Genomic DNA, 12,961 nt, shown 5'->3' with positions numbered 1-12,961 from the left:
ATACCAATAGCTCCCGAGGCCTTCAAAATTAAGCCTAGACTGTTCAGCCTGGCAATCAAAGCTTGGAATGCTATGGCCCCAGGGACTCCTGGACCCTGACTCCTACCTCTCCGTGACTTGAACCTGATATTCATTCCAGACCACCTGTGGCCACCTCCCCATGTGGCCCTGCCATGCTGTCTAACTTCTATGCCTTGGTCCATGCCCTTTATAGCCAGCTTGCTCCGAACCATTTAAGACTCAGCTGGGGCCTTCCTCTTCCAAGGAGCCTTCCCTGATTGCTACCTAGGCTGAGTGCTCTTCCTCTGTGCTCCTTGGCATCTGTCCCCACAGCTGTCAAACCAGTCCGTGCCTTATATTTAACTTAACAATTATACATCGGTCTTCCCCTCTACGTGAGACCTTTCTCGGTCTTAATCAAATCTATACTCGGGGGCACTTAACAAATGTTTGTTAACCTGAATAAGCAGAGAGGACTGACTGTCCCATGACCTGGTGGAAACGCAGAATTGCCAGTTGTGAGCCTGTTTCACACTCTTTTCACCTTCATTTCTCCAGACCCATCTCCGGCAAAGTCTGGCTGTATTCAGGGCGACTGTATGGACCGTTTGCCCAGAACTGAATGGTTTATACCTGTGGTCCAGGTGTAGTATCAACACTGCATTCCCTCCACTCTCGAATGCATCCTGGTTTGAACCACAATTATTTGGTCCTCTAGTCTGGGAGGATGCAAAAAAATGTGTTCTGAGGCAGACATCCCACTAGGTGGCAATACTGTCACCAGGGAGAGAATAAGAAATGAGGGGACTTCAGGTGGGCATAAGGTTTACCCTCAGTCCTCACTAAAGGCACTTACTCCAGTCTCTTAACTCATCTTGAGACAAGATCTCTGGGGATCCAGGTAAGAAATGGGTTGGAAAGAGGGGGTTCTCCAAATTAAAAAAACAAAAAACAAAAAGAAAGTCTGAACACCTCTGGATCTAGTACATGAGTAAGTAAAAAGTGTGGCCTCTTGAGTCAGAAGGCCTGGCTTCAAATCTCAGGCTGCTGTGTGACCCTGGACAAGTTACTGCACTTCTCTGTGCCTCAGTGTCCTCATCTGTAAAATGCAGGTAAGAACAGAACCAACCTTATAGGGTCACTCTGTGCGTTAAATGAATTATTTCAAATGAAGTGCTTAAGACAGTGCTTGACAATGTTCCATTCAGGCTGCTATTCAGATTTCTAAGTCAGGTCCAGCTGTCTTGCAGGAGGAAGAGGTGCCAATTTTGTGAGGTGCTTGAATCTCTGCAAGTGCTCATGGTTATGAACAAGTCCTTATGGCTCTAAGGTAGAAATCATCCCATGAACCCACTTGCCTAAGGACCCATGGATGGGCAGAGAATTCTTATTCCCAGGTGAAAAAGGGGAAGAGATAACTCAACCCTCAAACACCCAGGTGCCTTTGGCCTAAAAATGTACCTCTTCAATCCAGGATGGGGCCATTGCATAGGGCACGGGACTAAGCAATAGCACAAGAATTTGAATTTAAAATAATGCACAGGTTTGTGCTGTTTAGTAGCTGGACCTTGGAAAGCTTCATTCACTGCATCTGTAAGTGGGGATAATCATAGTCCTAACTCTGCAGGGTTGTAACAAGGATTTGGTTAATGTATGAAAGCAGTTAGCATAGTGCTTGGCACACAGTAAGACCTCAAGAAATGGCAGCTGCTATTATAATTAAAATAATACATAATATGATGTGATGATATGATAAAGGACATGATAATTGTTATTGTTATTTATCCACTTTTCTGAATAGAGCATGCATCAGTCACCTTCCCACAGAAAGTACAACAGGTCAAAGCCAGCCCAGAACAGCAGATAAAGGGGTCAGAGCTCCACCAGCACTTGAGTCTCGCCACCAAAAAGGGACAACTCAAGGGGCCCAGCTCCCCTCAGCCTTACCAGCCCCCAGGCTCCTTGGAGACATTGTGGATGAGGGCGCCACGGCAGAAGCTCAGCTCATCGCTTTGCTTGGCTTTGTAGTCATACAGAGCTTTCACGGTTCTCTGAGGCTTTCAGGGAAAACAAGAAAGTAAAGGTCAGGCCGGGCGACATGAGCAGAAGGAGGCGGCTGCATTTTCTGGCACCTGTGGTTCTTTTCAAAAGAGAGGGAGGCTTTAGTCCAAGGTTACAGCGCCATCTGCTGGTGATGGGCTGGCACTGCCAGGGAGCCACGGCCCCGAGGGCGTATACCAGGGAGTGGGGATGGGGACTGGCTTAAGTCAGAGCCTAGGGCACCTCAGAGTGAGCCAGTATTGCTCGATTTCCTCAACAAGGAAAGGACATGCCTTTCACATTAAGCCACAACCTCCACCTCTGAAGTCCTCAGTGCCTATGCTCCTGGAAGTCCGTCCTCCCGGAAGTTCAAGCTCAACACCGTTTCTGGACATCCCCAAGTCTCACCAGCATTTTTACCTAGGCCAGTGATCCCCTAACTAGACTCCTGAAGGATGCTGACATTTTGCAAGAGTAACTGAGGTGCTCCTCCGTGAAATTCACCAAAAGGGGGTCTCTGCACTGGCAGAAACAAGACAGAACTTAGGACAAAATTTCTCTTCGGTGTATTTGCTTTAATGCCGGCTGCTTGGCAAGCATGAATCAATGACAAAATGAACACCCACACAGCAAGCAAACACTAACAGGAAAACCTCAGAAACCACTAGCCTGTTTAGATCAGCAGCTGCCCCTCCCCCGACCCAAGGAAATGGGGATGGGGGTTTTATAAGGAATCCATAAAACTGCTCCTCAGAGCATGGGCTATGGAGTCAGACACGTGGGTTAAAATCCTTGGTTTGCCCCTTCCTTACCAGCTATATTATCTTGAGGCTCTCTCAGCCTCAGTTTCCCCATCTGTGAAATAGGAATTAAAACTTTACATACTTCACAGGGTCATTGAGACTATTAAATTTGATAATGCATGAAAGGATAAAAATGACAATAGCTAGCATTTCTTAGTCAAAGCCCTGTTCTAGGCCTTTTATCTATAGTATCTCCTTTAATCCTCACAACAACCCTAACAGGTAGGTAAGCAGTAGGAGTATATCCTGTTTTACAGATGAGGAAATAGAGGTACACAGAGATGAAGTATCCTTGCCCAAAGTCAACCAACTGCTAAGTGACTGAGCAGAGAAAGAACCCATTAATATGAGTTACTGCCATAGTTCGTGATGTTCCGTAAGAAGCAACGTGGGTTTTACAAGCTTTGCCATAGGAACCTCCAACCAGAGCTTTCGCCCTTGACTCCCCCACCTGCAAACAGTGCAGGCTGTACCTGTGCATCCTGCTTCAAGGGCAGACTTAAGGACCAGAGCCACATCTTTCCCCATGAAATTCTATAGGTCACTGCCAGACTCCAAGGCCACAAGGAAGGTATAGCCAGTGGCAGAGGGGGGGGGGGGTGCCATATAATGGCTTCCACAGGAGCAAGTCTCCAGCCTGACAGATGGCAGAAGAGGTCCTCATGTCAGGTCCCTCATGAACTAGAGAAATGAACCACCATTGGATGACCAAGCAGGCATGTGGCACAGCAAACTGGCTAAGAGTGCACTCCTGGGAGCATCCAAATCCCAGCTCCACACCTTCCTCAGCAATTATTCAACCTCTATGTACCTCAGTTTCCTCATCTGTACAATGGGCACAAAAATGGTACCTAATGCCTGGGGCTGTTATGAGGACTAATGAGCCATCATGTGCTTAGAACAATGCTCGCTATGTGGTCATCAGTATGTGTTAGCTGTTATTACTGATCTAATCACTCCAGTTCTAAGAACTCATTTAAAGGACATAAAGCAAAAGATACAAAGCCTCACAGGTGAGGAAGTTCGGTTTAGTGTTAATGAGAAGAGCACAGCCTAGAAACAACCCAAATGGCCATTGATGGGGACTAGCTAAATGGGCACAGTTACCCAGAATATTCTACAGTATAAAACACACTCTCTTTTTACGTTAAAATTCCAGTCCATGTACTTCATCTAAATTGCTTGGCCCACCAGGTTAAACAAAAATGGTCACTAAGTAGCTTAGCAGTGGAGAAACTCAACCTGTGGCTAAGCAGCAGGTGAACAAAGCAGAATAAAAATGGCAGGTGCTGGTGGTGGTGACTATAAAATACATCTCCATGCGGACAAAGACCAGAAGGGGCAGAACACCCAGAAATGCAGACAGCTACTGCATTAGGATGGTGAGACCAGGGCTGATTATTTTTCTTGCTTTCAAAGTGTCTTTTTTAATTGTTACATCATTTTTTCAATCACAGTAATAATAATAATAATAATAATTTTATCTTGAAGCACTCACCATGGTCTGGCAGCTTGCGATCAAATTCTGCATACAATCATGTTTTACTTGGCTCACTTAGTGTAGGGAGACCTTCTCCACAACTTGGCTTAGTTGCCAGGATTTTATAATGGGGAGATTTCACATCAAACATCCAGATTACTGGCTTGTCTTGAGAAATCAGAAGACGCAGCCTGATCTCTGGAAGGCAGCCATCGACTCCTAACGGGCAGTGGCTGCCCTTGAGATGGGCCGTGTGTCCCCAGTTTACCGTGGCCTCCACCAAACCCTGACACCTGGCTGACGTGAGGCCATGTCATTCTCAGAACCAAAGCATCTGTCACTTCTAATAAAAGTTTTTGCTATTCAGCCAAGTCCCCTAATGCCTTTCACACCCAGTTCCATTCACCCACAACTTTTCAAGACTTCATTTCTTGCTGAAAGGGATTTGCATTGGCCAAGGATTATAAGTTTAAACAAATTTCTCTCTGGATTTCTACAGAGCCCACCAGCAGGGCCCCTTCCTAAGTGAGAACTGTACACTCATCGTGTACCAGACGTCCCCCCAAACAGAAAATTCGCCACCGTTCTTCCTCTGCAGGCTCAAACTAAATTTGAGATGAAACCAGGAGCTGCAGGCTAACAGTAAAATCCAGGCCCACCTGCATGAAATGACACAGCAGCTGGGGTGGGAATGTAAGATACCGTTTGCACTGCAAAGAGGTCACTGAACCACATGGAATTTATGAACACCACAGGCTCAGTCACTTAGCAAGAAACATCTGAAAGACTTTTAATTAGAAGTTGTGTGGCCCAAAGGTGGTTCATCAAACTTCAGAATTTTAGCAAAACACAGTCGCGTTTGGATGGAATTCTATTAACCTCTTCCCTGAAACTAGATGTCGTACTGTCAATCATCATTTTCTTCTCAAAAAAAACGTTTGGGTGGCCAAGTTCTCCAAAATGCTCCCTCACCCTCTTTTAACTGGGGGGTGGACCCCACGTCAATCTAGTGACTAAGGAATAGCGTGAATTGGAAGTTCGGCACTGTACCATGGAAGGATTGATTTCACTGGGATCCACATACATCCTGCTGACGTCATAGAGGGAGTTTATATCTCTTTCCTGAAAAAGAACAGAGAAAAATAAATGGAGCCATCCACGCTCCCGGGACAGCCCTTACTTAGAACAAGGAGGCTAGGCATCCTCGTGGTTTCCTGCCCTCTAGCAGAAGAGCTGAAACCTCATAGTTTACTCACCTTGTGGGTGGAGACGGTAAAAAGCTATTAAGAAGTTCCCAAAAACTTGGAAATTTTACCCCAAAATGAGAGCGGCCCCCATGTGGGCCTACGCCGTGCCAGGCACTGTGGTCCTTTGTAAAAAAAAAAACACACCTTGAGATCCAGTGGTGTGCTGGAGCGAGCTCACCGCTCCTCCTGACCCACGTTCAATGTCGGCAGCTTGACACTGGCCACCGTGGGAGTATTTACATCACAGAAACCGGCAAATGCCACAAACCAGGGCTTCGTTTCACAGAGAGGTGGGTAAAACTCCACCGGCACCCACTGGAGATCCCTCCTGCCCTTCCTCTGCCCCTCTCACTGGGCTTTAGCCCCACCAGCCACATTTCTGTCTCGTGCACTCCTGCCTCCCCCCGACCCCCGGAACTGGCCTCCTGCACAGCTTCCCGGCCAGTCCGCTCCCTGGGCTCCCTTCTCACCCTCTGCAGCAGGCCTGCTCCCACCTCTGTGGCCCCAGTCTAACGAAGTGCCCCATCCCTTAGCACACCATCCTGTTCTCTCTTCTTCACTGTAACTCACCCTGCCCGGTGCGTGTGTGTCACCCGCCTCCCTTTTCTAGAGCCTAAATTTCCCAACGGCCGACGGTGTTCCACCATACTCCCAGTATCTAGAACAGTTCCTGGCACATGGTTGGTGCACAGTAAATCTCTTTTCAATAAGTTAATGACTCTGTCTGATAGGAACTGAGACATGGTAATCAGATCGGCTGTCTTCTCTGCTCAGAACCCTCCAACGGCTCAGAATAAAAGCCCGTGTCTCACAGTGGCCCTACACCACGCAGTTCTATCCTTATTTAGTTCTGCCCCCTCCCTGGCTCACTCACCAGCCACAGCAGCTTCCTTTCTGTGCCTTCAGGCACGCTCTCACCTCAGGACCTTTGCACTGGCTGTTCTTTCGTCCTCCTCATAGCTGCGGGCTCCCTCCCCCACCTCCTCTTGTGTGTCTGCCCACATGTCTCCTTGTCAGCGAGATCTTCCCGAGCACGTTGAGAAGTGCAGCCCCTTCCCCATCACTCTATCCACTTACCCACCTGCTCAGTGTGTTTTTCTCCTCAGCGCTTATCACCCACCAGCTGACACATGCTCTGTACATTTTTTTAAACTTCATTTGTCGTCTGTCTCCCCTACACTAGACTGTAAGAGCCCAAGGGCAGGGTCTCTGTCCACGCTGTGCAATTTTGGACGTAGAGCCGTGTGGGACAGACGTAAGTGCTCAAGAAAGGTTTGCTGAATGAACAAACAGATGAATCGTAACCTCAGACAAGATATTCCACCAAATCTCGAGCGAGTCAACCACCTACCATATTGTAGCGCTCCAGGAGCTCGGGGGTCACGGGGTAGCGCAGTTTCATCTTCCGGTAGAGGGCGTGCTTCTCGTAGTAGCTGACCAGCTCCACGAGGCTCTCGAAGTAGGCGGAGGTGCCCAGCACGAAGTGCCGGCCGTCCCGGTTGATGCGACAGTGCTTCACCTTGCCCCTGGCCCTGGGGGGAGACCACATGGTGCTGACATCCCGGCAGCCAGATGGTGGCCATATAAGCCCACCAACTAGAAACAACCTAGTCATCCATCCTAGGGGACCAAATAAATGAAGAGCACACAGCCCTCCCATGGAATACAATGATGTAGGTCTTTGCACAACAGATACAGAAGAACCGGTACCTCAGAAGAAACACTTCAGAGTGACTCAACTGCTATAGCTCCTCTTGCCCTTCCCTTCCTCCCCAACTACAGGACTTGACTACAGAACACCCTAGTGTCCAGATCAGGGCCAGCAAACTATGGCCCACAGATTAAATCCACCCCCCTCCTGTTTCTGTAAATAAAGTTTTATTGACGCACAGCCATGTTCATCTGTTTATGTACTGCCTGTGGCTGCTGTCACTCTGCAACGGCAGAGCTGAGCAGTTGCAACAGAGACCATCGGACCTACAAGGCCGAAAATATTTATCCTTTGATCCTTTATAGAAAACATTAGCCCATCTCTCCTCGAGAACTCTGGGACTTGATGCCCAAATCCTTAAATCTTATCTTTAGTGGTCCAACTAGTGCACAAATGGAATTTTTTTTCCAAAAGGGGAAACAAATCATTTATTTCCTCACCTATTTGAAACAAGAGGCAGAAAAAAATCCAAAAGAGAATAGAATCCTCAGTCTTACTAGCGTTTATCAGCAAGAACAGAAATATCTGTGAAAGTAAGTTTGACCCTAACTTTACAGCCAAGAGCATCTTCAAAACTGCAACAGAAATAGTTACTATGCTCAAACTACTTACCTTTTAAAAATTTTGCACCTCAACAGACATTTTTTACTGTTTTAAAAAATACATCCCGTTAAGCCATTTCTTCCAAAACTCCTATTTAAAAAAAAATGCTAGGAGACTACTTCTTCAGTAGCTTACATGCCATGATATTTTATTAAATATTTATTTTAAAAAAAGAAAAGAAATACTGCCGAGTAAATAAAACAAGTTGCAGAATGAAACTATAGTATGATCCTATTTGTATTTTTTTTTTAATGGAACAAAATACCACTAACAGAATGGTGCTATATAATCTTCCACAGGTACATACATATGTATGTAAAAAAAATTTTTTTGAGTCTTGATGGAGACACCAGTTACAAAACTGTGCTTTCTACCAAAACAAAGATTGAGATGGCAAAGACCATAGGGGGCTTTAGCTTTCACTGCAGTATCTTAATTTTTTTATAAGGCTAATATACTTACGTAGTTAAAAATTAATCTTAAAACTTTATACAAAAGCTCCACAGGGCGGGGAGGCTCTGGGGTACTGAGGTTAAGAGCATCAGTCAGGTTCTGGCTCCTTCCCCAGGTAACCTCCCTGAACCTCACTTTCATCCTCCACAGATCTGGGGACGCACAGCTTCTGTCTCAAGGTGTGTCAGGACCGCTGTCCGTTAGGTAACCCAGGGTAAGCCCTTTGCAATGTGTCTGGCACCCAGAAGAAACTAAAGAAATGGATGGTTGGGAAAATATAAACAGCCAAGCCAAAACTTCTCTGGGAGACAGAACAATCAAAAGGGGAGAACAGGGCTGGAGTATGAGCTGTGCTTTCCAGACTCCCAGAGTGTGTTGCTATGAGCCAGTGAACACTAACGCCTGAGGTCTTAGCTTCGCCATGAAGCCCCTCATCCCACTGAGGGACCCCCTCCCACCAGTCACACACAGACAACAACCTGGTCTCTTTGCGTGGATGTGAAAGCAGACACTTCCCTCCTGTGGAAATCTATACAGAAGGTCAGTATACGTTCCCAGGGCCTAGAACGGCACCTGGTACAGAAGAAGTACCCCGCAAATATGTGGGGGGAGGAAGGAAGAAGGGGAGTCACTTGTAAGTCCTGTGATGACATCTCTCATCCCCACCAGACCACTGGCCTCATGAGAGCAAGGGCTGGGCTGTTTTGATCACTCCTGAATTTCCAGACCTGACACATAGCAGGTGCTTATCAAACATTTATTGATTCCTAAAATAGAAAACCTCCAGCTCTCAGGGTGCCTCCAATCTCATGGGGAGGACAGATGTGCAAGCAGAACACGGTGGATGTATATAAGCTGAGTATCAATCTGGGAGCCCCCCACTTCATCCATGCATTTCCAGTGACCCCAACCTCATGGCCAGCCTGAAGGTGCCCAATCAGAATCAAGTTACCGGGCTCAAGCAGGGGCCAGTGGGAGCACCTCACAGGACTCAGCCTCTCTGTGGACACTGTCCTGGCAGCTCAAGGTAAAGTGAGAACAAAGCCAATGGAGTGTAACACTGAGATGCTCAGAGCTAGTCTCCTGAGGGTCACAGACGAGGCTTGTATCCGAGTGTGTTGGAGGCCAGTTTCACCTCTTGAGCATCTCAGCCTGCAGCCAGTAAATCCCCACCTTTTTTCTTTCAGCCACTGAGTTTGGTTTCTGTCACTTGCACCCAGAAGCATCCTGACTGACGACAGACTATAGCACAATGCGACCCCCAACACCCAGCCCAATGCCTGGTACAGCACAGATTCAATTAAACACACCCAACTGCCATCCAGGGGGAGCAGGCACCATTAAGAGTTTTTGGGAAAAGAGCAAAGACACCCCTCTGTTGGCAGCACAAAGCACAAAAGAGCCATGCTGGATGGAGCTGGCACACAGTAGGTTCTCAGTAAACAGCAGTGATAATGACCATCACCACCCCCAAGAAGGCAGCTCAGGGGTAATGGGGGGATGGGGGCAAATCCAAATGCCCAGAGGGGCAGACTGGAACAGTAGCCAAGGGGGACGGGTGAGGGCGACAGGAAAGGAAGGACAGGAGCAGCCTGGCACACCAGGGCCCCTCCTGTGCAGCCGGTAACCACCTTCACCACGGGGAACTGTGGGCCCAGAGCTGCCAACTCCTTCCATTTTTCATAAGAAGCAATCTGAATTTCCAGGTAAAACTTCTCAGTTTTTAACATCACCATGCAGGCTGAGCAAACACCCAGAGGCCCAATCTGGCCCACAAGCCTCTTGCTTAGACCTCACAGTAAAGAACTCAGGCTTTGGAGGAGGACAGGCCTGAGTCTGAAACCCTGACTCAGCCTAGGATGAGGCTGTGTGGCTTTAGACAGGTCACTTAACCTCTCTGGGCCTCCATTTCCTTACTTGTAATAACTGGATCTACCCCTCATGGGCTACAGTGATGGCCTCGAACAGGTGAGGCCTTGAAGGCAGCCCAGTGTCCCGAACATCAGTTAGGAACTCAGTATCTGGTAGCCAGCATTCTATTACCATCATCAAGAATACGCAGGGAAACCCTGAAAATGGGGAGATGGAAGAAAAGTATGACCAACTGGGTCTGAACCTCCCTCACATTGCTTTTGGTAGAAATTGGAGGAATCGGGCATCTTGGGGTAGAACTAACGTAGAGAACCACAGCCCTAGAAATGGTTGGTCCATACAACCTTCCCACTGGCAGTGGGGTGTCAACTGTGGATGGGAGGAAACAAGATCTACAGCATCACCCATCTGGGTTGCCGGGGCTGCCTGGGTTCGAATTCCAGCTCCACCACTCACGGACTGCATGTTTCAAGCAGGTTATTTAATCTCCCTGGGCCTCAGTTTCCTCCTCTGAAAGGTGGGTATCACGGTCATGCTGACCCCGCAGAGTTGCTGGAAGATGAGACGAATTAATATAAAACACAACGCTCTTGAGGATACAGACCAGTGCCCAGCACGCTGAAAGCACACGTCAGTGTAGTCTGCTTTCGCTCTGTATTACTGTCATCTGCTTTCGCTCTATATTATTGTCATCGTCGTGGTTGACACCCCGGGCGGAGGACACAGAGCTCGGCCTCCACCTGCAGTTCCCCCTTCGTTCTCCACACCTGCCCTTCCCAAGCCGTCTCTGCAGAGCACACAGTGGGCTCCAGCCCGTGCACCTACCTGAAGGTGATGGCGTAGGAGTCGGTACCTTCCCGCTTCCGGATCAGGAAGGCCCCATCCCGGGGAACCCTCATCAGCATGTCCTCCGCTTCTCCACGGCTCAGCCCATCATAGTACCACCTGCAACACAGGGCCGGGAAAATGGCCAAGGGAGAGGCCGCTGAGACTGGCAGCAGAGGAGGAAACGGTGGCTTCCCGGGATGCCTGAGACACGGCCCTGGAACCCACCACGGAAATTACACAGTGGGCCTCCTCATCCGAAATCACCTCTGAAGACAGCAGTTTTTAAAAAGATCACCCAGACACAGTTTGGGTAAAGAGTTCATGTAGCGGGTCTGCTTGAAGCATAAGCGAATAAATCAACTTACATCTTTACCCACCGCGCCCGCCCCACCCCGACCCAAGCATCAGAGGGTGGCACAGTCACCGCAGCGTCTCAAAACAGCAGAGGCAGAAAAGATAGGGAATAGGGTTTTAGGTTATTTTTAAAGATGTGAAATAGCAAATTTTATGGCAATCCATTTGAATATGGACAAGTAAAAAATAAAAGTGTCATAGCTATATGGCCTCCTGTGAAATGTGCATTTGAGCAGCCTTCCGCTTAAAAATTACTCTTTTCTTTTCACAACTAGTTAAGCCTTTGCAAGGCCTAACTGATACTCACTTTACAATTATTTTTTCACTTTCAGACCAAAAGGAATGAGCTTGGACAGAAAAAGGTAACACCGGGCCAAAATTAATCTCTGAAAATCAAAGCTCAAGACCTCAGGACCACGAAGATAAAGGAGAAGAAAGGAAAGGAGAGGAGGAGGGAGAGGAAAGAGAAACAGGCCGTAGGTAACTGGACAGCGGCCGCCCTGGGGAACTGCAAGAGACCCCGGTGGGCCCGGGTGAGGCGCCTCGCGGGAATGTGGGCCCCAGCACACCCTCCAGGCTGGCGTTTCTGATCCGTGAACGCAGTCGCGCCCCCAGAGCACAGGGCACACGTACGGCTTCGACTCGTGCGGGCTGGGGTTGGGGACTGGGTCGGTGAGCCGGAGCTCGAACTCGGCACAGCGCAGGTGCGTCTCGCTGTAGTGCTGGATGAGGGCGTAGATGCTGGTGAACATGAGGTTGTCAGTCAGGTAATACTTCAGGGTCCCGCCCTCCACGGTGGAGCGGATCCGGCAGTGCTGGACGCGGCCCGACCGCCTGCCGGGAGAGGGACCACGTCAGAGCCCAGGCCCGGCCGGCTGGCCCTTCCCGCACCCGGCGCGGCAGAGAGCCCGGGGTGGGCCAGAGCTGCAGCCGGGGCCCCCAGTGGTGGACGCTACGTGCGGCCACACAAGCCTCCGTCTGCTCTTAGCACCCGCCCAGCGCTTTCACACAAGCTGATCCTTGGGGCTGGATTCCAGACCATCCTACCTACTTCCTCTACCCGCTGTCCCCTTTCACCTACGTAACTGTTCCTCCGGAGCCAGACAGCCTAGGTTCCAATCCTGACTCTGCCACGAGGAGCTAAGTGACCGTGAACAAGTGACCTGTCCTTTCTGAGCCTCCCTATTATTACCCTAGTGGTCCAACAAGGACAATGATAGTATCCTCCTCACAGAGATGTCCTGAGGATGAAACAAGATCACACACAGAATGTGCTCGGAACGCTGCCTGGTACGTGGTAAGCGTCTTACAGGCGTTAGCTGTCGCGATTATTTGTATGTTGTTAATATTAGAACTTTTATCCTTCAGGTCTCAATTTAAACACCACTTCTTTCAGGAAGTCTTCCTGGATTATTCTCCCAACACCACACTAGACCCCTCTCTTACAGACTTTCATGACATCTTGCGCTTTTCTCACTGCACTTGTCACAACGAGAATTATGTATCATTTGCCTGATTCCTTTTCCACTGTTCATCTCCCTCCTGAAACTATCATCTCCATCACGACAAG

The 12,961-nt window shown here is 48.7% G+C and overlaps 1 protein-coding gene across 2 annotated transcripts in view; it reads right to left on the bottom strand.

The window, feature by feature from the left end:
• Positions 1-12,961, bottom strand: part of PLCG2 (phospholipase C gamma 2) — a 171,025-nt gene that overhangs the window by 36,766 nt on the left and 121,298 nt on the right. For both annotated transcript variants that reach the window (XM_082438973.1, XM_082438972.1), the window contains exons 18-22: positions 12,025-12,225; positions 11,035-11,154; positions 6,922-7,102; positions 5,374-5,445; positions 1,948-2,057 (exon numbers count right to left, since the gene is read on the bottom strand). In XM_082438973.1, coding sequence (XP_082295099.1) covers positions 1,948-2,057; positions 5,374-5,445; positions 6,922-7,102; positions 11,035-11,154; positions 12,025-12,225 — 684 coding nt within the window. The remainder of the gene's footprint in view (positions 1-1,947; positions 2,058-5,373; positions 5,446-6,921; positions 7,103-11,034; positions 11,155-12,024; positions 12,226-12,961) is intronic.

This window comes from Balaenoptera physalus (genome assembly GCF_965194825.1).
Source record: "Balaenoptera physalus genome assembly, chromosome: 19".
Lineage (NCBI taxonomy): Eukaryota > Metazoa > Chordata > Mammalia > Artiodactyla > Balaenopteridae > Balaenoptera > Balaenoptera physalus.
This window is presented reverse-complemented; position numbering and strand designations above follow the sequence as displayed.